The 24513-nt window shown below is 40.5% G+C and overlaps 1 protein-coding gene across 1 annotated transcript in view; it reads left to right on the top strand.

Moving 5' to 3' along the window:
- The window catches only part of LOC101924295 (vasoactive intestinal polypeptide receptor-like), a 31974-nt gene extending 20422 nt beyond the window's left edge, over nt 1-11552 (top strand). Inside the window, exons 9-14 of the mRNA XM_027791778.2 lie at nt 1897-1957; nt 3849-3918; nt 4789-4880; nt 5712-5841; nt 7194-7235; nt 9710-11552. Coding sequence (XP_027647579.2) covers nt 1897-1957; nt 3849-3918; nt 4789-4880; nt 5712-5841; nt 7194-7235; nt 9710-9898 — 584 coding nt within the window. The 3' untranslated portion in view covers nt 9899-11552. The remainder of the gene's footprint in view (nt 1-1896; nt 1958-3848; nt 3919-4788; nt 4881-5711; nt 5842-7193; nt 7236-9709) is intronic.
- Nucleotides 11553-24513: the final 12961 nt, after the last annotated feature.

Here is a 24513-nt window from a genome sequence, read left to right as displayed (position 1 = left end):
TACTTTCAGAACTAGATAAAATATTTGTTCTGAGGTAAGAAGGTGCCTATCAAAGGTGCCACCTTTCTGATAGAAGTTGGCTCTTCATCTAGTACTACTACACCAAAACCATACTATTGTACTGTCTTTCTTCTTACCTTGTTAGATACTTATACCCTTCAAATATCTGAAGGAGGGGATAGGATGGATGTGTTACTAGAAGCACTACGATATGCCTGCTCAAAAGACTGCAGCACTCATCTTTATCATTGGCTGTAATTTCTTGCAACTACAGTAATTTTAATGTTAACCATCTAATCCAAATGATCTCTCCAGGTTTCTCCTGCAGTCAGTTGAGGCATGCATGCTGTGGTGGTGATTAGTCCAGTTCCCAACAAGATGAGTAATGTGGCTGTGTAACACCCTGGAAATATGTTGCCTTTCTCCACTGACGAAAAACATTTCAATGAGTAACTTCAAGTTGACATTTTGCTTTGAGTAAGCAGAATTAGATAGATTAATCTTAAACCATGTGAGTTCAGGCCTAGTAATCAAATGATACTTTATTTTGGGTTTTTTTCAGAGACCTCTTGGCTTTAAGTTTTTAGCTTTTAAGTTTCTGCAGAAACTGATATTGTCTCTGATGGTCAAAATATATGCATATAATACATTACATTTCTTTCACTGATCAGATGTTCTTGTACCTCACTTCACCTTGGCTTTCTAAAGTAGAGGCACTCAAATTCAGTGGTGACTTTGAGATTTTTGGATTAGAAATGGAATCCAAATTCTTCTGAAATAAATATTTATCCTTAATCTTCAGATTATCAGACTTTTTTTTTATTTATTTCAAATTTTTGAGCTATTTTAATTATGATTGCCTGAAATTAGATGCTTAGACCTTGACTAATCACAGCTAACTTGAGATAACAAAGGAAACATCTCAATTAATAATGTCTCTCATTTTCCATTGATTATAGAAGGAGATAAGGATTATTACATCTCAGGGGCAACTCAGCTTTTGGGTGATAAGGATGTAAATATTTCTCTTCCTTAATTAGAAAGGTAACTTGAACTGAATGTGGTCCCAGCTTAAAGGCCTTGAAGAAAAGTATAAAATTAGGAAGGACAACTTCTGGGCCTTTCCTACAGATCTCAAATGATACTTAGAAAGATATAACCTATATTTCTATAGATTTATCAGTGAAAATGTCACCCGCTTCAAACTGGAGTCCCTTTTGTGGCAGCTTTGAAAGTCACTTAGTCCTTGGGAATTCAATTCCACAGGAGAAGACCAGAAGCAACTGCTATTTTATAGGCCTGTTAAAAAAAAAAAAAAAAAAAAAAAGAGGAGAGAGAAAAAAAAAAAGCTAATAGCTCTTCAGTCATAAATGTAGAAGGGTAAGCAGTGATAAAGTGAGGCTAGAAATCACCAGATCCTGGATTTAGCTAAATTCTCATGGAATGCTCACAGGCTGATGGGTCTAGAATGATTAATAGAGGGTCCTCCGGACAAAACTGTGAACTCTTCCAGCTAATGTACAAAGAGTTGCATGCTTGCAATTCACAAGATAAAAGAGCTCTAGCTAAATAAGTGATTCTTCCAGCTTCACAAATGCCTGTAATTCATGGCCAAACCTTCAAGTAATCAGCTGCTATTTTTGACATCATGGTTTCACAGCATCCCCTATTTGCCTTCGTTTTGATATCATTCTCCTGCTTTTTTGTTTGGTTGGTTTTTTTCTTTCCCTGAACTGCAAGTTCAGTTCTGTTGTAATGTTATTTAAAATTGCCTGACCCACTGTTTGACCTTTAATGTATATCCAATCTGCTGCACTGTGAAACTTCATGAAATAAAGTTTCCATGGGACATTGTATTCAAAACAGTTATATTATGTCCCATGTTGATTTGTCCAGGAGCTCCCACTGCTGTGATGTTTGCTTGGGTCCTCACAAGAATCCATCAACAAAATACTGGGTAAGTTAAAGCTTGAATAAGGAAGTCAAGGATATCCTATTTTGTATTGTATTTTGATTTTCTGGTGGGGAAAGAGTATATATAAAAAACAGGCAGAAGAAACTGTTCCAAAGTTGTGCCTCTAATCTTTACACTTCATAGGCAAGTAAGTGAGAAAATAATTTCAGTCCTTCTGGTTTTGATGTGCATATATGGAGTAATAAAACCTGGAAACATCATAGTGAATACTGAACTATCATTTCGTTTCCTAATTCCTAGTCCTTGAAATAATTATGTTTTAAGAAAGTTTCTGCTTCTGTTAAAAATCAGCCATAAATTGCTAACCCTAATCTCTTCAAATAAGTACTTCCCAAAACAACCACATTATGTCCTGATAAGCAGTTTCTTCTTTCATTTCCATTCAGTTCTTTGTTGGTTTGTTTTGGTGGTGGGGTTTTTTTATTATTTCTATCTTTTATATGACAGCCAGGCACAAAGCAGCTGACTGTTTACTAAAACATACCCTGAAGGCCTTCAGGTCATTTCACATCAATGGTCAATTCAAAAAGATATTATTTTACACCTCAGGACTCGGATTAATGATGTAGAAGCAGTAAGTTCTATGGTCCACTACACTTGACACATCCTGTTTTCCTTTCTTAATATTACTGGAGAACATCTGTAGAAGTTCTCTACTGTAATGTTTCATAAGTGGAAGTGGTTTATATTTCCACACCACATGCTTCCTTTTTGTAGCCAGGAGAGGTGCAAGGAAGATTTCATTTTTCCTTCTTTCCCACGGCATTTTTTCCAAAGAATTGCTGGGTTCATCTGTTGGATCTGTAGCAGAAGAATATGGCACAAGATACTCCAGTTACATAGTTCAGAGGGAGGTGGAGAGCAGGAACAAAAGCTCCGACAAGCTCTCACAGGCTTAGAGGGGGCTGAAAAGTGGCTGAACTTCGGGTACTCTTCCAGCAAAGCACTGACCTGCTCAGTTTACTTCTCTGAAGTATTTTGGATGAGTTGAATTTTGTCCTGTTGTATTGATCTTCTTTGACTGCAAAGGAAAAACAGCTGAACAGGTCCAATGAAGACATCTACAGTCAGAGGAATTTCATTGCAGATCCTCCATTCATTTGCTTGGTCTTATAATATTAGATGTATAAAACCCCTATACTACCAGAACCACTCATCTTTTACCTAATCACCTAGTAAATGGGAAACCCAAGTTCTTCAGACACAGCTGGTCTGAACTCACTTTGCAAAGATACCTTACGTGCAGACATGCTGAGATAAGCTACCATCCGTAAGGTTTCTTGTTACGCAGCCAAATATTCAGTGTCACAGAACTGGAAGGGAAGATACAGGAAGAGGGAGCACAATATAACCTAGCAGGTATGGCACTTGGCTGGAGGGAGTTAAATTGCATTGTTATTGATGTTAAATACATGAATAGTTTCAAAACAGAGACTAAATGCCCATTCTGCTCTGTCCTTTCAGGGCACCTTTACTAGGACTCTGGATTTTTCTTGCCTATTTCCTCAAGACCCCAAAGTCAATACATTCGTGGGTGCACAGTGGCTTAGTCTCCAATCTGTACTCTGTAAAACAGTAACTTTTTCAACAGGGAGGAAAAAAGGCTGATAAGAAAGATGCCTGAAAATACAAATGTGCGTTCCTTGACTTTGCTTTGGTTCTCCAACCCTTGCCTCTTACTGAATAAACTCCCTTTAGATCAGGCTGCACAGGGACTTTTAGAGAGTTATCAGGATACCAGTACTGGCAGGGGCTTTGGCATAGTGATTAAAAACTTAGTGTCCATCACTTTCCTATTCTGTGACAGAACTGTCATGTGTTGTGGAAATCTCACATGGGACAGATAACATGACTGCTTTCCTTGTTGTTTCAGATGTTGGGACGATGATGAACATGGAGTGGTGCTATGGATCATCAAAGGCCCCATCCTGCTGACTGTATTAGTATGTTTTTTCATTTTGTCTTGAGTTTCTTTTGAAATGGGAAAGCTAAGTTAGCATCTCCTTTCAGTAAGCTGGTAGAAAAGCAATAGCACATGCTATGGTATGGAATTTCAAATAGCGGGACTTTATTGTATAGCATGTGGTTTTGTTGTTGTTGTTTTTGTTGGGTTTTCCCCAAAAAACCCCACCATAAATCACAACCTAAAAAGTAAATCCTATATTTTCTAGAATCATGCTAGACATAATGGAATCATCTTGACACCTGCATTCCACATACTACAGTCATGTCTGTGTCTTTTAAAGTAATTTCTGAAGAAAAGCAATCCATATTGGCAAGATTCTTAGATAACAGGAAACTGATTTAATACAAGAAACACAAATACATAATTTTATCTAGTATATTTTTAAAATGAGTTCTTTGGATGTAACCTTAAGACAACCATACACACCCACACCCAGCACACATTTATTCCATCTAAACTCAGGGAGGAAAGAGTATGTTATTTAGGTCTGTATCTGTTATAATTTCTGTTACAAACAACGAAGGGAACAGGGAGGACTGTTGGGGCTCTATAAGATCTGCTTAGGTCCTGACAACAAGTACAAGGGGTTAATATCAGATGTAACCCAATATTGAGATAGGTAGGTCTATATTAATGGAACATTACTTTCAGCATATCTTTATTTATAGCTACATATTGGTGGGGAAAATGAATACTGTTTCTAATGCCATTGATTTGATTTGAGAGCAGATCTGCACCAGTTTATAGCGGTGCAATTCCTATGCCTGGGGATTTTTAGTTAATTAGTATCAACTGAAGATATGTCCTGATTTGTAGTAAGTTTACAGGTTTTGTCTTGTCTTTTCAGATTAATTTTATTATCTTTATTAATGTGATCAGAATTCTAGTCCATAAATTGAAATCTCAAGAGGGAGGAGGGAGCCATTCAAGCCACTTTGTGTGAGTATTTCTGGGTCCCTTGATACTGACCCATTCTAGCTGCTCTAAGAAATGTTCTATGGGCAGCAGCACAGAATGTTCTACTCCTTACTAATAGAAAGAGAAATCCCCAGAAGAAATAACAACGTAAACTTGCCTTTTCATCCCAAATATCAGATCTCTCTTTTTCTTCAGGGGAAGAAGGGTGGGGTGGATGTGCTGGGAACAATGAGAAAAGTAAAATATAAAGTGTTACAACTCTGAAAGGACTCAGCTTGAAAGCATAAACGCTAAATGTCAGGTAATCCATCCATCTTGCTTCCAGTCGTTTCCACACAAATGGCCACAAGAGAAAGTTGCAGATAATTTCCTTAAAATTCGTAGCAGTAACATGATGCTGATGTTCTGATGACTGAACCTAGACCTTCCTGTGTATGATCCCCTTGGCAATCAATGGGGATCTCATCTCTGCAGTCAGAGAACTCTAGTGAGCTATTTAACTCATCATAAGATACGGCTGTCGGTTATGGCACAGGTTACCTACACCTGCTGGAGTTTAGTCTCAGGAGAGCAGATCAGAGTACTTAGTGTGGTGCCTCTGGTTTTGCATGTATAGTATGGAGAAGAACCTTTAAAGTTCAATCCAGAAAGCTTGCATGCTGCTTTGTTCAGCTTTGTTCACCAGGTGTCAATGGTGGGAGTGGCAGAAAATAATTTTTCCATAACTTTGCTGGATGTAGTAGTTTCCATTATGGAGCTTTCTTCTGTATCAACATTTGTTCCAACATATAATTGCTGTCAATAATTCCCTGTTTCTAACAGTGCATTGTTCTTCAATTCTTGGTTTGCCAGGAGACTTGCTAAATCCACATTACTCTTAATTCCCCTCTTTGGAGTGCACTACATCGTATTTGCATTTTTCCCAGAAAGCACCGGCCTGGAAGCTCGCCTTTATATTGAGCTGGGCTTGGGTTCTTTCCAGGTAAGATGGACAAAATGTTTATCAGTCCTAAGAGGTTTGGTCTGAAAATACCAGACTCTCAGGAGTTTTACATTTTTAGGTTGATTATTAGAGTAGTATTAATAATGCGTCTAAATTCAACACACACATTCCATCTTATTCCTTTGCAAACTCTTTTTCTTGTTTGTTCCCTTATCTTATTATTTGAAATATCACACTGCTTTAGAGTTCTGAGTCAGACTTCATATTAATAATCACAGAAACAATACAATATCTACCTTTATTGAATAATAATGACAGAGTGCCCTGAAGACCAGTCTATGGACTAAGGTGAACTGATTGAAACTAATGCCACATATAGTAAAGGTGATAAGAGGAAGGAAAAAATAAGGATAATATGTAACAACCTGTTCTACCCTTATCCTTTTAGCAGTAGTGAATCCACCACATTGATACCTTTTTTTTGTGTGTTTTTTTTGTTTGTTTGTTTATTTTGCTATACCACTGTTCAGAACAGTGTCTTGGATGTAAGAGAGCCAGGGCCTGGGCATGGTACATTTTGTAATAAATAGCTGAGGTCTTTTTAATTCCCTTTTCCCCCTCTACCCCCAAATAGTTTGTCCACATTGATGCATATTGAAAAATCATCCCTCTTCCATACTTACCTCTCAGCTATGGCCAGACTGTTAGGGAAAATACTTGCTGGCCCAAGCCAGAGCTGTGTCATGGGCCGTGCTGACATTTTAACGACACAGAGAAGCAAAGGCCAGTATCCAGGGCTGCGCCTTGCCCAGTTTACTATCACTACACATGTAGTGTAACCCTGTGCAGCGCTTGCCGGTGTTAACACAGCCTGTGACACGGCTTGGCTCCCGCTGCCCCAGGCAGTGCCCGACTGCAGTTCTGGGTGAACGTGAACCCAAGACTTTTCCCAATAGGTTGTTGGCTGAACCCAACCAACCTCTTGTGAATGAAAGAATATAGCTTAGCACCAAAGATGCAAACCAAGAGCAGGTCCTCACCCACTTTATTCACTACTGTAAGTATAGACTAGAACAAGGCAGAGGTTCCTACTACCTCATTTGAGGGAGAACTTGTTTGTAGGATACAGTAAACAGTAAGTTAGTCCTTAGTGTCTCCACACAAGAGCAATAATGTACATACAGTGTTGCCAGTCCATTAAGGAATTTAATACTATTATGAAAACCCAATAAATAGTGCCACATCACCTGAATTCCAATGGAACAATAAAAACCAAAAAAAGGTATTTTTTACTGTTTTACTTAAATTTTGAATGAAACCTGATTTCTTTCTCTGATTCTGTGCTATAAATCCTGATGATTGGCTTTTTTCCCCTGCCCTACCTCTCCTAGGGTTTTGTTGTCGCTCTTCTATATTGCTTCTCAAATGCAGAGGTGAGTAGCAAGTACGTTAGATTATCAAAACCTTTTAAACTCATGGGCCTTTCTTGTTTTGCATCTCCCCCCCCATTTCCAGAACAGAACTGTGCTTTGATCTGCTCCTGAAAGCATGAAATACCCATATCTTTTTTTTCCCCTGGTACCTTTGTTGACTTTATTTGTATTCCTACAGTTCTGACAGAAGGACACAAAATAAGCTTTGAAGCAATGACCCTTTACAAACAGTTGGTGACTTTCCTGACGGGGACTTTTTCTGCTTTATGTCTGATAGCTATCATGATGGTATCTCAATGGAAAGCTTGTAACACTCCTTCCTTTCTCTAGGTTTATTTTCTCTTAGTGACTTTTCCTTTCCTTGGGTAGCCTGTGCATTTTCAGTAGTTTTGATCAAAGGTTTTCTCTCCTGGTTCTCGGATAAATTCCCTGCAGTACATTTTAGAAAACCAATCATTATAAAACCTAAAAAAATTTGCTTGCACTTTCCCCCCAAAAGCAAAATGAATCAAAAGCCAAGAGAAAACGTGGAACACATCCTCAGAAAAGTGTGTAGGTTGAATGAGAAGAGTGACCCACTAATAGTGCCTCAGTTTCCCTACTAGCTTAGGCTGGACACCTCTCATAGGGATAGCTAATTGAAATTAATCCTACCTAAGGATGAATAACGCCTAAAATATGTTTGCTGTTTAGGAAAGCAATTTATAATGGCTGTTCTAGTGCTGTTCAGAGAGAGTACCTTCAAGATTACTGTAAATACAGAATGCTCTACTCCCCACCTGCCTTCTGTCTACATAGACTCCTTGCCAACAGCATTTGAATAGCTTGTGTATTGGACCACACAACACCCAGACCTACTAGGTGTTAAAAAAGGACAGGCAGAGAGTGATCTCTGGCCCTAGGATTAAGTGGTGTGGGTTGGCTTGCATCCATGCTGCTTAGGGATAACTGCTTCTGGAATGTTGGCCACTCATTACAGCTTGGCAGTGCATTTGTTACAGCTTCCTACAATCATAAAAAAATTAATTAGTATTTTCTCTCTGTGTGTATTTCTTTGGTTTAAAGTATCTGCAACAATGTGAGAGACTACTGCAGCCAAGCAGGGTGGTATGGGCTTAAACTGAAGGCGGGTGTTGTATGCAGGAGTGCTGAAGGGCCTTGAGCTTACTGGGATGCTACTGGAGTACTGGGTTGGTGGGGGAAGCCCCTCTTTTAATTTTTAGAGTCTTGAAAGCTTCAGAGGACAGAGTATGTTCTGTGTGGTGAACAGGGAGAATAAAGGCAGGACAGGGGCCATCTCAATGACAAATACTGCCAGTGACTTCAAGGGAGCCCTGACATCCAAGATGTACTTCTGCATGTCCCACCCTCTTTTCTGTATGTCAAGACCATACCTAACAGAGGGTTATGTAACAGAATTACTAGATTAGTTCCTAAGCTCAAGGTACTTAAATCACATTTTTCCTTACATATGTCCCCTATAACAATTCACAGTTTCACTTAATAGTTTAGTTCTGCATTTAATTTGGAGTGTGTTTGTGCTAATGGTGCTACAGCTGTGACAATCATAGGATTTTCAGCACTAATGACAGTCAGAAGCTGGCAGCTGTGTTATCAGCATTTGACCCATCTTCTCAGTTTAGGATGGGGTTTGTAAGTCACTTTGTTGGACATTCAGCAGGGCCACCCCCCTTGCAGGAGAAGCAAATAGAAATGAAGTTGAACATGAGCAGTGGTAACAGGGCATGGCAAACAATTAATTCACAGGAGCAGGCTGCTTGTGTGAATGGTCACAAGGACTGGATGTCTCCTGCAGCTGCTTGTGCTCCTTCTGCTGCAGCTTTGAGTGTGAGCTGCTCAGTGGAGGGCAGCAGGACATACCTCCCCCCCTGCCCCCTCATTGCAGTCTTGGTAATGTCAACAGCAAGCCATGGACCTTCAGGTTGGTCAACCTATGGGTCAGTTGTTTGTCAGGTGGTAAAAGTCAGTTTTCCTATGCTTTTGAGCATCCCTGAGATTTCTTTCAAGTGTAATATGTATTGTGGTTGATTCAGCATCCTTCAGAGTCAGTAAGGGATCTTTAAGAGGGATTTCAATCTGGATAAATTGACAGCCTGGAGGGGGACCCATACATGGGCATAGCCAGGATGCACAAAAGATTCAGTATGAGGAAAAAATAGAAGTTATATGGAAAAATAAAAGTATTTATGAAGCAGACCTACAACTATAAACAAAGAAACTGCAGTCAAAAGCTACTCACCCTCTGAATTTTGGAAATTAAGCCTATTTGTTTTCAAAAGTGAATAGGGTCATAGTTTAAGTTCTAAAAATGTGTTAAGTCTTAATCCTGACTGATTTGGGTGCCTTTGTGCATCTGGGCAAAGTAGTCAGGCAGACATTTTGGCAAATATTACCTTCAATGTCCACCAGGACTTCATTTTCTGATTCTTTGTTTTTAAATTCCTTTTCCATAGGTTCAAAGTGAACTGAAGAAACAGCTGTGCAGATGGCAGTATCAAGAATACCTGAACTTCACACACAAACATGGGACTTTGTCCAGAGAAAACAGCCCAGTCAACTATGTCACCCAGTTGTCACTGCTTGAAAAACTTAGTCCAAAAAGGAAAATATCTGTGTGCCAGAATGGTGTAACTTCTGTCTGAGACTTTCTAGCAGGAGGAGTTGTTGTGACATTGTAACATACTACCTAAAAGATGGGCAACTTGGATCCTTTACAGCTTTCCATGGTGTCAAGAGCTTTCTGTGAATTTCTTGTCTGAGCTGCTATTCTCACCAGGTCCAGATCAGTGTCACAACCCTGTCTCTCTCTCCCCTTAAGCATATAAAATCCATTTATTTTGTGGTAAAAAGCCAGACTCTAAGCTAGTGTGGATCAACAGGTTAGCACCCAAAAGAGAGGAACTACATTAACTTCTCCGGGCCCAGCATGTTTGTGTTTCCCAAAATTTCCAATTTTCAAGAGCATTATTCCTAATCTTCATTTGAAACAGTGGCGATACCATTACTTTTCTATAGTGATTGGTGTCATTTTACTACCTGTTTTGAGAAAACATGAGCCAGTTTGGTGGGAATTACACACAGAAACTTGCTAAGCACCTACCTATGGAGCAGCAACCTCCTTCAACAGGAATCTCAAGGTGTCTCAAGGGTGACACAAGAAGAGAACAAATTACATTATCTGCTAGGATTTTTTTCTTCCATGCCTGTTGAACAGAGAGATTAAATTAGGCCAGAGGACCACAAACCTTCTCTTCCCTGTGGAAAAACATGGAGTAGCTGAACATTAGGCAGATTATGTGCATATGGAGGAAGAAATTAGAGCAAACCCAATACAGTGTGCCAGCCTGGCTACCTTGAGCTCAGAATTTATTTTATTCTAAATTACTCAAAATTCAAGTTTTTAATTGAAATAAAAAATAATTTATCTCAGTGCCCAGATGCTGGCCCTTGCCTAGCTGGAATAGACCTTCTGCCACCCTAATCTTGAAGACTGGCTGGATCCATCAAAATACACAATTAAATTGTGCTTTTTTGGAGACTTCCCTTTGAGGACTAACCTGCTGTGATTGTCTCAGTCCTGCCCATCTTCTCTCAGCTCATTATCACACTACTCAGTGATGTTCCTGGGGTCAGAATTACCAACACAGCAGGGTGGTCTAGTGACGCAAAGTATGGTCTAGTAAACCAGAGTGAACCGATGTTGTGCTTGCATTGCTTCTTTGGGTGGCTGCCTTCTTTATTCAGGACCGAGCTGGACTCTTACCTCAAACCCTCCAAAAGTATAGACAGGGCACGCAAGGTACACTAGACATAGCTACGGTTCCTTTCAAGATAGGACCATTCCCAGGACAACCAGCATTCAGGCTTGAAAGCGCTGCTAGAGACTGTGGCCACTGAAGTACATGTTGGCTTTCTGTGAACTGCAGTTTGAGTTTGGCTTCAAAAACTAGGGCTCCAGCCCCTCATTTTACTCTGCTCTTGGTTAATTTAGGTAAGGAGACAGTTCACAGAAACCTCTTTGTTGATTTTAGGTGCTTCATCTCTAGTTCCATTACTAGAGCAGAGACTAATTGTCCAGATTTCTATACGATTCAGATTAGTCCTTTATTAATTAGGCATTTAACCATCTGTCCCAATGAATTAGATGCCCTCTATAAGGCATTACTTTGTCTATTCTGACCTCCTTATAATTTTTCCTGTAGAAATGACCTTTGCTCTTGTGTTGAATTTGTTGCCTAGCATAGTGATGTGAACACATTTGTATGATGTATATCTATAAAATGTGAGTGATAATTACAGCTGTTGTGAGTCTGTAAATTTTAATTATGTCACTTTGGATACTTCTTTTGAGACTTTATAAAAAAGGACCATCTTATAATTGTGTTTAGTATGGATATAGTTTTGAAGCCAATTAATATGTACAGTTTTGACATTTCCATCCAAGAAAAGATAAATATTACATGATCCTGCAGCCCGAGTTAATGCCCCACTCCCCATCAAAGACACTGTCACTAAGACATGCCTGCAGTGCCCTGCTTCTATCCATTTCTGAGAGAAGACCATTACTTCAGGTATCTGACTACTTCTGAATATTTTATTGAGGAAATAGTTGTGGTAAACATTACTGAGTTCTCTAGAAAAAGAGATTGACCCACATCTCTTCATCTGCCTTTGGGGAGGAACAAAGTTAGAGTGAATTACGTTTCTGCTTTTAGCTGACCTGGGAACATTTCTTCTGAAAAAAAAAACCCAAAAAACCCACCAAAACAAAACACCCCAAACCTGGGCTAAGGCTTTATGTACTGGGAGAAGAAGTCTCCCTAACAATTTCCCCTTTACTTTTTCTCCCACCTAGCTTCATCATTTATTTGGTGCATGTATCAGCCATCTTGTGTCACACAGCAATCCTGCTTCCCAGCTGGGCTGCCAGGATGGCCTGCATGTGACTTTAAGGCCAACTATCTCATGATACACCATTTATTACTAGGAAAAGTCTTTACTGGACCAAGGAACCAGAGTAAGAAAACAATGGCAAAGAAAAGCGACAGGTCCCAGTGCACCATGAAGGATTTTTCCATCAGCCATTCAGTGCTCAACCTCTTCATAAAAATTCAGAAGCTTGAGCAACCCCACCATTCCTACTAGACCCTACCAGCTAGTCCGTACCCATATACCACCACCATGTGCATTCAGCTTGCATTAACTCCTCAGATAACCTCTTTTGCCTCAAGCTCTTTCCAGTTGCCCTCACAACTCATCTCGCAGAGATCCATCCAGTGCCTCAAATGTTCTCCAGCAACCTCAGCCATACAACGACCACCTGCTCTACCTGTCCTCTGTCTAAACTGTCCCTGCATCCCTCCCAGTGCTGCTGACATTGCCAAGCCTTTTACTTTCCAAAAATTTTGGATCAGGATGTGTAAGCCGTAAGCTGGAAACAAGGGCTATAGGAAGATATTGTGCATATATATATAGCCACTATTTACATAATTTTTATAAAGGGCACACTTTGGGACAACCTGATGATGAAGTTAGTAATCCTGGAGGGTGCAAAAGTTTCATGTTTGGGCTGTGAAGAGGCTGCTGATCCCTGCTGGATGGCATATCTGAGGACACTGGCACGCGTAGGAGCAGGGAACACTTCAGGGATATATTGTGAAGGCAGCCAAGGGTTCCTGCAGGCTGCGTGGAAGCGCTGTGCGGTCTGCGTGGAGGCACTGCCATCTCGTGGGGTACCCTGTGTGCTGGCCCGGCCGGGGGCGGGGGGGAGAGCAGAAGCCCGGGCAGCGCCCCCAGACATTGCCCCCCACTCACAGCCAGGGCGCCCCATGTGAGCTGCGGATACTCCCTCTCATGAATGAGATTGGGATGATGATCAGATGACAGCTGCGATATCATTAAGTTATATCAGCTAGGAAAAGCCGCTTGCTCTTTCTCTCATCCCCTGCCATCTTTTACACAGTTTAGCTCTTCAAGTATTATTTTTAAAATCCATTTACAGACTACATGAAAACCTGGAAAGATCAGAAACAACTGTTCCAGCTCCTTTTCTTGGTGTTGCAACTAAGACAGGTTGTTACAAATGAAATTTCTCACCAAGGGTACATTTTTAACCCTTACAGTGTCAGCATTTTTTTCAGAAAGCTTGATTGTGTGGGCTCCAGTTTCAAAGTAATCCTTCCAGCAAGCAGCTTTACCCACTTTGCCAATGCTGAGCTTCCCCAAGGTTGTCTAACCCGCCTAGACCTGGATTTTCAGAGCAGTACAGGGGGATGGTAGAAGCTACTGGAAAAAAAACAAAGGCCTGAAAACCACAAAATGTTTCAGTGCATCTCAAAGTAAATGATGAAATAATTAGTCAGTTTAAAAGTACACATGGCATGACAGAGGAAAACTGAAATGTGGTGATGAGAAATATCCACTGTCGTACTGTTTCTGCAAAGCAAACGTGGTGTTCAGCTCCCAGGATATGACCTCAATTTAGGTCATATCCTAAATTTAAATGATATGAGCTAAATTTAGGCATCTGTGTGGCAGCCTGTGTATGGTTCGGATGTCTAAGCTGGTGGCAGTATTAGCAATCCGGTCAGTGAAATCCATGAGCCACTCACTCAGCTCTCCCTAAAGTAAGCACCTGCTTTTGGCCAGCTGTTGAACTGGCTAGACATCACTGGTTATTGATCTGGAGTTAGATTCTGTTGCATGAACATAACTACCAAAAGCCATTTGAGATATCTCGGGAAATCCAAGACATCTGTGCTGTCCTCAAGATATGATCAGATTTTTGGACACATTTTCTGGAAGAGCAGCTGGAGGCTAGGCAGGACACCACACAGCTCCCAGAATCACACTAGCTACTTGCATTTAAGCAGCCAGTTCCTGCTTTTGGTGCCTATTAACTGTAACGAAAGCTTGGGCACCTACTCTGTGTGCACGTGCCTTCCTATTCCCTTGGTCCTACTTCGCGAGACAAACCCCACCCTACACTAAAGCACATTAAAGAAGCATTACAGCTTGATTTCTGTGTATTCAGGCTACCTGTGCAGTTGCATCACAAGCACCTTATGACTTTCTTGTCCTCTCCTAAACTGCTGTGCAAAAATAACTCCTCCCTAACACACTCCATCTCAAGTCATGTTGAGCAGGCAAAGCTGACTGAATCCACATCCAGGATTACAAACAGACTTTAGGGGAGCTTAGTCCAATGATGGATAAGTGACTAAATCATGAAGCACATGGGTCCAACATTTTTTGGAAATCCAGTGGTCACCGATAGCTCAGCTGCTGAAACATGTGACAGAAACTGCCAGATACAGTTTGATGGCTGTGCTCTGCTAGCTAGAGGTTGCCAGACACAGTCCTTTGGTAAAGTCAGAAACCTAATTTGTTTTGACAACATAGGGTTAAAGAGTGCTTTAAAATAAACTTATACTAGAGATAGGGAGAAATTACATGATATATATATCTGTCACAGCACTATCAAGCTGCAACAAGGTTTTTATCACCCCATACCAGGTTACTTCAATAAGTAGTTAGCACACCTTGCCCCAGCACAGCTCTCAAACCCCCACAAAGTCTCTAAAGTTCATCTACTGTCTGTGCTGTTTCTTCATACTCTTCGGGCCAATCCACCCTGCTTACCTCTGCTGCATTCTTCTCCTTGTCTCTCCCACATCCCCAGGGCACACTCTCTCCTCCCTCTGCTTCTTCCAGGTCTCCCTTCACCCAGTGCTCCCCTTCCACCCCCCTTAGAGCTATTTAACTACTTAGCAGGAACCAGCCACAGCTGCATCTTATCTACATCAGCCAGCCCACCGCCCCTGAAGCCAGCCCACAGCTGTGTTTTATCAATGTTAATTAACCTGCCTTCATTCCTCCACAATCCCTCTACGTATATATATATTACGTATATACATATATATATATGTAAAAGAAATTTTTGAGTACCTGAATGAGAATTTCTCTATTTCAGAAAATACAGCTGGATTTGAGGCAGTACTCTTCTCAGTGTGTTGACAGACCCAGTAAATGAGTTTTTCCCAGTGTCTGGTTCTTGGAGTAAATGTGCTATAGTGTGCTATTGTTTCTTCAGAATTGTGGATACTTACCATAGGACTTTTAGAGTGGCCTGAAATGCTTTTGGAGATGCCTTTTCTTTCTGTGCCTCTTAAGTATAAAATGATCCTAAAAAAAATCACTTAGACTAGATGTAACTTTTAAAAATAAGGCCTTTAACAGAGTCCCTAATCTACATTTGCTGGTCACCATGGTTTGTAAGGGAATGACTGATACAGCCCTTCTGCACATGGTGGAAGGAGAGACACATCCTGTGTCCTGTCCTCTATCACTCAAAGAAGTGGCTGAGGCTGCCTCGGATCACCTAGTAAATCCATATAAATGGATTATGATACAGTATTTACAATGATTTAAAATATAGCAAAAATTAAAATCCATACATCTGCCCTGTCCCCTCAGCTCTCAACCTGCCCATGGGCCCAAGACCCTGTTTCAGCCCAGGCCCTGCCTCAGTGATGCTGTAGGATGCTGATCTCCAGCTTTGCAACAGCCCTGCCCCACCAAGGGCTCCACGGATTTGGGACAGATCCATAGGCTGATGGCCTGGCCTGGCCTGGCACTGACACCACGAACTTGCCTGCCGGGACTCTTGGCTGAACCCGCTCTTTGTCTCCAGGCCCTTCTTGGCTCCTCACAGGGGCTGTGACTGGCCCATGCCATGCCCCTTGTCTCCCAGCTCCCATCCCTTAGGATCAGCTGGCCCTGGCTGCTCCCTGACACATCTCTATCCCTGTTTCAATAGATATATGTCCACTTTCCTGTGAAAGGTCAAGGTTCCAAATCCCTGTACTGTGGGTAAACGATGAGGGAGAAGAGCCGTGGAAAGATGTGGCCTTTGTGGAGGGTTCAGAGATCCATGAGGGCCAGACAAAGTCTTACTGTAGCTGAAGCTAAGGAAGAAGATGGGAGAAGAAACAGAAACAGGTCACCTAACATGGAGTCCTTGGTTCCAGTAGGGTGGATGTACCTGATCTCTTGAAAATGAACCTGATCATAAAACTCTTGAGGTTTGACTATAAAAGAAATTAAGTCTTGAAGCATATCAGATGTTATAGAAACCAATCTTTTCCCACCTTTACCAACGGGCAGTGCCTTTGTTTGAGGCCAACGGACTTTCTTTTCCTGTTAGGCCTCTTAGGAATAATATGCAGGCCCCAAAGGACCTGTGGATCAAAGCTCAGAGCCACAGGGGCTATTAATTGCGATGGAGAGTGTCCTGCATCTGTATCAGCAATATTAGACCACAGCCATGCTTGATACTGATGCAGTGTGCTGAATGCATTTGTCGTGTAACTGCTCTGAATGATGATGAAGGAGGAGTGTGCATGGCCCACTAATGGCAAAGATTTCACACCTGGTTTGTCCAGGATTGACTTTGCCCAGCAGAATCCAGAAAGTCTTTCCCATGAGGAAGGAAGATAACCCTTTTAGCCCCCCAGAGCTCCACCCTGCTGCTTCAGGAAGAAATAAGCTACCCTGTACCTTCACAGACAAAAAAGAAAAATTCTCTTTGGTGCAATTTTATATCAGAACAGACTTATACAAAATGGTAATACATTTATTGTGTCATCTACAGCAGTATACATGTTAAAAACAATTTCTCAAAACACAAAAAAGTTAGAAAGCAGCAATTGATATCTGTCTTTCCACCTCATAACAAAGCTGAATAACCTCGGATCCCATTACCAATTAAACCAAATTGACCAAAAAAGGTCAGTATTAGACCCAACAGGCCAGTAAGTTTTTACCTTGACACAGTCAAAAGCCAAAATACAGCTTTCCATCCCATAACTTCGTACTTCTCTTAGAGCTATAGCATGTTGCGTCGCCACTAAATTGACAAGAAGAAGGGAAAGAGAATGAACACACTAAACAGTTGTTTTTACAGATTATACCGGTACACAAAGGCCTCTTGAGACTTCTCTGCAAACACAAAGTCCGTTGGGAAAGGCATGTCCAGAAGCCTAAGTCATTTTAGACACCGAAGAGTGTCATATCACACAGTGTCATATCACACAGTAATTCTTGATATGGATGAATTCCCCAAAAGAAAGCCAATGGGAAATTACAATTTTAATCATAAGAAGGTGTAAGACCACAAGGATCAAAACGTAGTTCAAGCTCTGCTGGTGTGTTTTCATACACAAAGTACAATGTGTATTTAGCTGAACTTAGCTTTTTTAGTACAGATATACATGGAGCTTAACATCAGAGCATCATTAACTACTACTGCATACTCCAGATCTTCCTAATGTTACTCTTAAATGCAATTCTGAACTGGTTGCATGTGCCTGACTGCTAAAAGCAGAAGGTGAAATCCTCACTTTTTTCACTGCATGTGCCCTATATACCATAGATTGTTTCTGGACACAGAGCTGGTCATATGGACACAACCTGACTAAGAGAACAAGACTTCCTGAAAACTCCTCTTGGTGAGAGCTACCAAGACTGTATCAGGCATGCACCTCCACCAAATCTGGTTGGTAATACCCAGCAGAAGCCACCCCCAAGCTTTTCAAGACCATTATTTCTCAGCATGCATGAAACAGAACAACGGTGACCAGGCAAAATTGCCAGGGGAAGAGTCATCTACATGTAGACTTCCACAGTGTCAACATCTGTCTCCGATCTGGTCAGCAAGACTTCCTGGTGGAAAGGAACAGATACTTGCAAAGTATGAATCACATCACCCTTGAGAAGATTTCAAAAATCCGTTTGGTGCTTGTACTACAAAATTGCTCATTTCTCTCTTGGGACTACAAAGGCAAGGTAGATAAACTAGATCAAAGGAAGAGATCTTCACTACCCATGTCTGAAGTGGAGTGTTGTGGATATCTCCTTAGCTGTCTGCTCAGTGACACAGGATCTTTTCCAGGACTTTGCCTATGAGCCAGAATGCCTAATGCTGAAAGTGCTGGATGTTGAAAGGGACACATATTTAATATAGCCCTTGATATTTAACCCTCTAAGAAAGAAAGTCAGGTTAAACCGGATATTTGGTTGTATCTTTGCATTATGTACATTTCTACAGTTGTAGACTCAGGAGTCCAAGAGACACTACCTTCACATAGGTCTAGCTATAAGAGTTTGAAGCTGAATCCCACTCCATGGGTTTATCTGAGTTTCCTAGATATCCACACAGAGCTCATAGATACGAAATAGGAACTATAGGAGCCACTATTGTCTGGCAGCTGGAAGCCAAGCAGGATCCCATGAGGTGTCCCATATATCCTGCTCTATCTGTTCTTACTACCTTGTCTTGCTTCACTTTAGACCTTCCACACTATAATAGCTCTGCTGAGGTCATATTTATTGCTCTGCAGTGTCAAGTAGCAGATGGTTTTAAGCATCCTACATTTCTCTGGAAGCCTTGCCCACATAAGAAAATCTCTGGGGGGGGAAAAAAAAAAGCTCCTTAATGTCATGAAATCAGATAATCAAACTGAGGAGGAAAAGCTTAACTTGTTGAACTTTCTAGGTGCATCCACTCTGTGGAAACTGAGGATCACCTTTGGCGTTTGGATCCTGTAAAGGCTCCATAGGACTTCACGGCAGCTGTGTAATCACAGCTTGCATGTTTCTGTTGATGCTGAGGGCACAGAAGTGTGAGTACAGTAGCTTCATCCAGGGTGCAGCACCTGTCCTACCTGTGTCTTCTCAAACCAGCCACTCCCTGTGAAAAGGCTACGAAGGGACCTGGTTACACTGCTCTTTCATCCCGGCCCTTCGGTAATGTTGTGATGTAGATACTCCTTGTGATTATAGCTGGCTATCAGGGGTCACGCTTTCCTCGCCGCGTCCTCTCTGACATTACTTGTCGAAGTGGATGTTGGATGGGAGGCACTGAGAGGCTCACCAGACTGGATGACGCTATGTGCACAATCTGAAAAACCATCATCTAGCTTCTCCTGCCAAAATAGCTTGTTGTAACTCATCCTCAACTGTCTGCAGCTGTACTTTTCAACCTTTTTTTATCTGTAGGAGCATTCACATAACTGCAAGTAAGACAAAAGCCCTTCAGGAGCCTTAACAAGCATATATTGCTACATACAAAGAATGAACTTACTTTCCTTAATTATCTTCTGTGGGCACTTCAGAAATAGTCTACGGGCTGTGAAGTCTCCACAGACCACAGGTCGAAAACCTCTGCCATAAGCAATTGTTTCTGAAATTGTTTCTGTTTTTAAAAAAAAGTAATTAACGAGATAAAGCCAATTAAATGAATGGGGTTTGCATTTCTTTTATTGCCAGTGTTTACTAAAGTCACTCTGGACATATTTTTTTTGTTATACACTCTGAAAATTTTATATCTAATTTCTGGCAGGATTGGGCTGGAAAAGTAATGTGAAATTAGATATCTGCATGCTTCACAGGCCAGCTGTAGTAGGGATTTAGTAGCAGTGTCAGACACATGAGCACTAAAACCTCGCAAGTTGACACAGTGTATTTTTGCCCGCTTGAATGTTGATTTCCTGCAGTGTGAGTATGCAGACTGCATGAGTGTCCTCTCACTTTGACTGGAAACAGCAGCAATACAGCTTCATTTGCAAGATTATAACTGAAACCAGAAAAGGAGAAGATTGGGATCATTTCCCTTTAGATCTGACTGAATGAAAGCTGCTCAAAACCCAAATCTCATTTATATACATTCAAGAACTGGAAATACCTCTCTTAGTTTTTATTGTTCCTCTTTATTTTTCCAGGGTGCTTCACATGCTGCTTCCAGATAATTTTCCTGCTGTTCTCAATGGATGTCTGTATTTGCTTCTTTGCATTGTTTTTGCCGCCCAAGTTGAGATTACAGCTGAAACATATGCATCTTAATAGCATGATTATTTTTAGCATGATTATCTTCCAGCTGCATAATCAAAGATAAACTATAGACTTTATCTGAAATAAAGCTGTTTGTATTTCAGGAAGGGAGAAAGGAACTGGAGGTGAGATTAGTATGACAGGGAGTTTAAGCGAGCCAGGAATTATTTTAATTTAGCATTCAGAAAAAAGGTTTCTAAGTGCCAGAAGAGTGAAGTTCTATAATAACTTTCCAGCGGAAGGAGAAGGTGAGAATAAGAAAAGCTTGGTAAATTTTAAAAGGGGAGTTGATCAGTTTAGGAATGAGAATAATAAACTGTGAAAATAACGGCAGTTACAGAGTTTCCTTCAGATTAAGGGTCCTTATGGCACTGTGCTGCTCTGGAACGCCGGAGGATCAGAGTCCAACAGCTCTAACTCTGCTAAATATGTTTAGTTCTTGATCATTTTGGTTTTGCATATTTTTAGTTACTGATTTATTTTCTCCAAGGGATTTATTTAAAAAAAAATAAATCAACAAACTGAATCTTTGAGATAACCAGAGGTCCTGCATAGCCCTTCATATGCAAGCACAGAACATATGCAATGCAGAAGCAGAATTTTATCCATCATTGATATGAGAACATTATGAAAAGCCGCAATTTTACAAAATGACATGGACAAGGCATATTATGTCAACTAATCCTTTCATCACTGCTGAAAAGGATCAGATTCTCCCAGGTCAGGTTTTGAACAAGAGTCTAACAAACACTACATGGTGGCCAGTTATGGTCCCCATAAATCAAAAAAACCACAGTGAGACTGGAGAAGGTCAAAAGAAAGACCATGAAGGTGATCAAAGGGATAGACAACCTGCTCGATGAGGAATAACTGAAGGGTTAGGACTTTTCTCCCTGGAGAAGAGAAGGCTCAGGGAGGGCCTCATCACAGTATTCCAATACTAAAAGAGTGTCTACAAAGAGGATGGAGGCTACCTCTTCACAAGGAGAAGACAAGGGGAACAGGTACAAGGTGCACCAGGAGTGGTTTCTTAAGAAAGAAATTTTTCACAGTGAGTACAACCATTCACTGGAACAACCTCCCCAGGGACGTGGTAGAGTCCCCACCACTGGAGGTTTTCAAGATGTGCTACATAACGTCATCTAGGCTCCCTTTCTTATGAAAGGTTGGACCAGGCAGTTGTTCAAGGTCCCTTCCAGCCTGGGCTGTTGATTCTATGATTCTGTGAATTGTTCTGCATTCCCTTCTAGAAGGTCTCTCACTTGCCATTGATGATGGAGAGTCTAGGGACAGTCATCTTTACAAATGTAGTTTAAAATTTTCAGCACAGTCAGTTCCTGCCCACTTCTGGTTGTTATTTAGCCTTGTAGTTGCAAGACACAGTTCTTTAGTTGCAATGATGGACAGCTGCTAAAAAGGAGGAGCTAGACAGCAAATGCAGTGTCTGAATTTAACTTCCAAACTGCACTTTTAGCATTTCACTCTGGACTCACCTGCCTTCATCTCTCTCCCTTCTCCCACCACCCGTTTTAACACCTGGTTTTCAAATACAAATACTTAAATAAGGCAGAGGAACTTGGGTATTTTTTGTCTCTGAAATAAAAATTCCCACAACTAAGCATTTAAGTTTCATTATCTGGGCTCTGAGTTCTAGCTATAATAAATGTGAGTGAAGGTAAAAGGTGAGGTCACCATGAAGCAATGAAACAAGCCTTGACCTTTGAAATATAGGTGGTAGGTTTCATTTTGGGATGTTAATTGTCCTGTAGTACCAGCACTCCACATCAAAAAGTCAATAATCAAACAGTGATTAGATACAGTAAATAGTCACAAAAGCTGCAGCACAGAAAGTTTTTGTACATTTACAAAAGCAAAATAAGAAAATTAGACAAGAAATACATTATGAACATGGTAGAAAAAATGGCTCAAGGAGCATTGCACACTTGCTTCTCTTTTAATTGTGTATTATTTTTAATAACACAGTCTTTCTAGCTCCAAAATATATTTCACAGTGAAAAATCAAACAAAGCACTGTTACACTTAATTGATATTTACACACACTTAGAAGCAAACCATCCATTGATTTCCTCCGTCCTGAAACAAATAGAACTGACAGCCACTGTGAATGGTGGCCAGGCGTGTCCAGCACCTTCAGCTTACATTCAGCATGAATTTCTTGAGAGCTAATTTGTGTGATGACATCACAGTCTGGTTTAAATAACTCTATAAACCTGAAGTATGATCTTTCCAGTAGCACTAAGAAAGTTTGAGTGACCAAGGAAAGACACAGTTGCAAGTGCATCAACACTTCCAACAAAAAAAATCCTAACTGAAAGGGGTTGCTTGTATAATGTTGTGTATGTTAAATATGTTGAGAGATACCATTTCTTCTAGTAAATTCAGTGCTGGTGAAAGGTACCAAAGACTTCAGTTTGTCCCCTGAACAAGAAACACAGGGACTTGCAACAGCAGAAATTTCCCCTCCGCTGCCCTCCAACTTGTCTTGCTCCTGAGCTTTCGCTCTAGGAATTTAAGAGGCAAGTCCAAGTTTGCTGAGACCATCAAAAAATAATAGTAATAATAATGTGCTAAGGTCAAATCCCAAGCCAAAGTGAGCTGATTTTGCTCTAATGATAACGGTTATCTGTATTGATTTTAATTTAGCTGAGGACCTGGTCTCCAGTGTGCATGTCTGGAGGGTGGTTTTGGCGATGTGGACGTTTGCCCACGAGGCACTGGACTGAGATCCACCAACTCAAATTGCAGAGCACTGTACAATAGCCAGGAAAACGACAGAATCTAAAAGTAAGCTCAGAAAAAGCCTCCACAGGAAAAAAAATATATATCCAAATACCTTCTGGCTCTGGACTGAAGCATGACAAAAAGTCTCCTGTTAGAGGCAGTTATTCAACACCTTTTTCTCAAAAGCTGTCATTTATTAATGCTTGAAATTTGGCTACTAGCCATTCATGCAAAATATACTTTTTGATTTTTTATAAATAATAATACACTTACAGTATTGTCAATATAATACCTTGTGAAAGCTCATTCTGCAGAAAATACAAAACTAAATGTTATCTGTTCATCTAACATGACAGTTTCATTGAAAAAATGTCTACGTATGCCTTTACCTGATAGATCTGACTGTCCCCATCTCCCATTTTCTGGGAGCATCTTTCTGGACTGCAAAGTGCATGGTTCCTTGGGAAACTTTCTAAAATATCTTTTAGCAGCAGCTCATGATAGAGGCAGTTCTGATCTATCCGTTAAAAATACTTCAGTGACTTTTGCAGAGCGTCTGGAAGAGGAGGACAAATCCTGCTCTCAGAGCAGCAAACCAGTGCTGAAGACTTGAAAAAAAAGACTGTCTGGGTCATATAACTCCCACTTAAGATACTGGAGTATAATGTAAGTGGTTTAAACTTTTGCTGGTCCTCTGTTCAAGGGTAATTTCACCTGACAGGGCTGTAAGCATCTCTTAGGAGCATGCTCCTGTACCAATATGCTGCCAGTCAACTCTTCCGTCTGTTTTGAATTATTTTTACATTCATTTACACTGCTGCAGGTGAGAGCAGATTATGTCCCATAGAGCATTATATGTGTTAAGTATAACTATAATTAACATTTCTTTCACAACTTTGAGACCTTTTTTTTTTTTCTCCTTTTAAAAATAAGGAAACTAGCATTATTTTTTTAAAAAAACTATGCTTAAAATGACATTAAAACGTTTTTTTACCTAAACTAACAAAACCTAGTGAAATTAAGGGCTCACACTCAGCTGACACTAAAATTCCAAGTCTTTCTCTTTTTTTTTTAAGTTCATGATCATGTCAAGTAACACCAAAGGACAAATCTCAGTTTTGAATTTCTGGTTGTTATTAGCTTCAGTTCAAAATTTCACATTTAAAATGTCATTTTAATTTTTGTTTTTTAATATATGCATACACATACACGCATATATATATATATATATATATATATATATATATATATATATCGGCTCATAAATCCAAAATGAATTGAGCTCTAGGACGGTCCTCAAAGCCTTTATGCACTGTATAAAGACTTTTAAGAATTGACATCATCGACATTTGATTGAAGTAGATATGTACCAGTCATGGCTTTTACTACAAGGCAAAGGTTGAACGAACATTTTAGTTCCTCTCAAAGAAAAGCAGCAAGACCATTGGTGGTTAAACAAACAGAATAGCCACAGACTGGGAAAGCTGCCAGGTGTGGGAAGTCATCCAATGTCTATCTTTTCCTTCCATACCATCTTATTGTTCACTTTAGTTGCTCACCAAGTGCAGATGACTTTTACCTTCCGAGATGATCATGCCAGGTCCTCCTTGTACCTCTTGTTCTGGCA

The sequence above is a fragment of the Falco peregrinus genome, chromosome 5 (genome assembly GCF_023634155.1).
Source record: "Falco peregrinus isolate bFalPer1 chromosome 5, bFalPer1.pri, whole genome shotgun sequence".
Classification (NCBI taxonomy): domain Eukaryota; kingdom Metazoa; phylum Chordata; class Aves; order Falconiformes; family Falconidae; genus Falco; species Falco peregrinus.
Note: the sequence above shows the minus strand (reverse complement) of the source record. Positions and strands in the feature narration are given on the sequence as shown.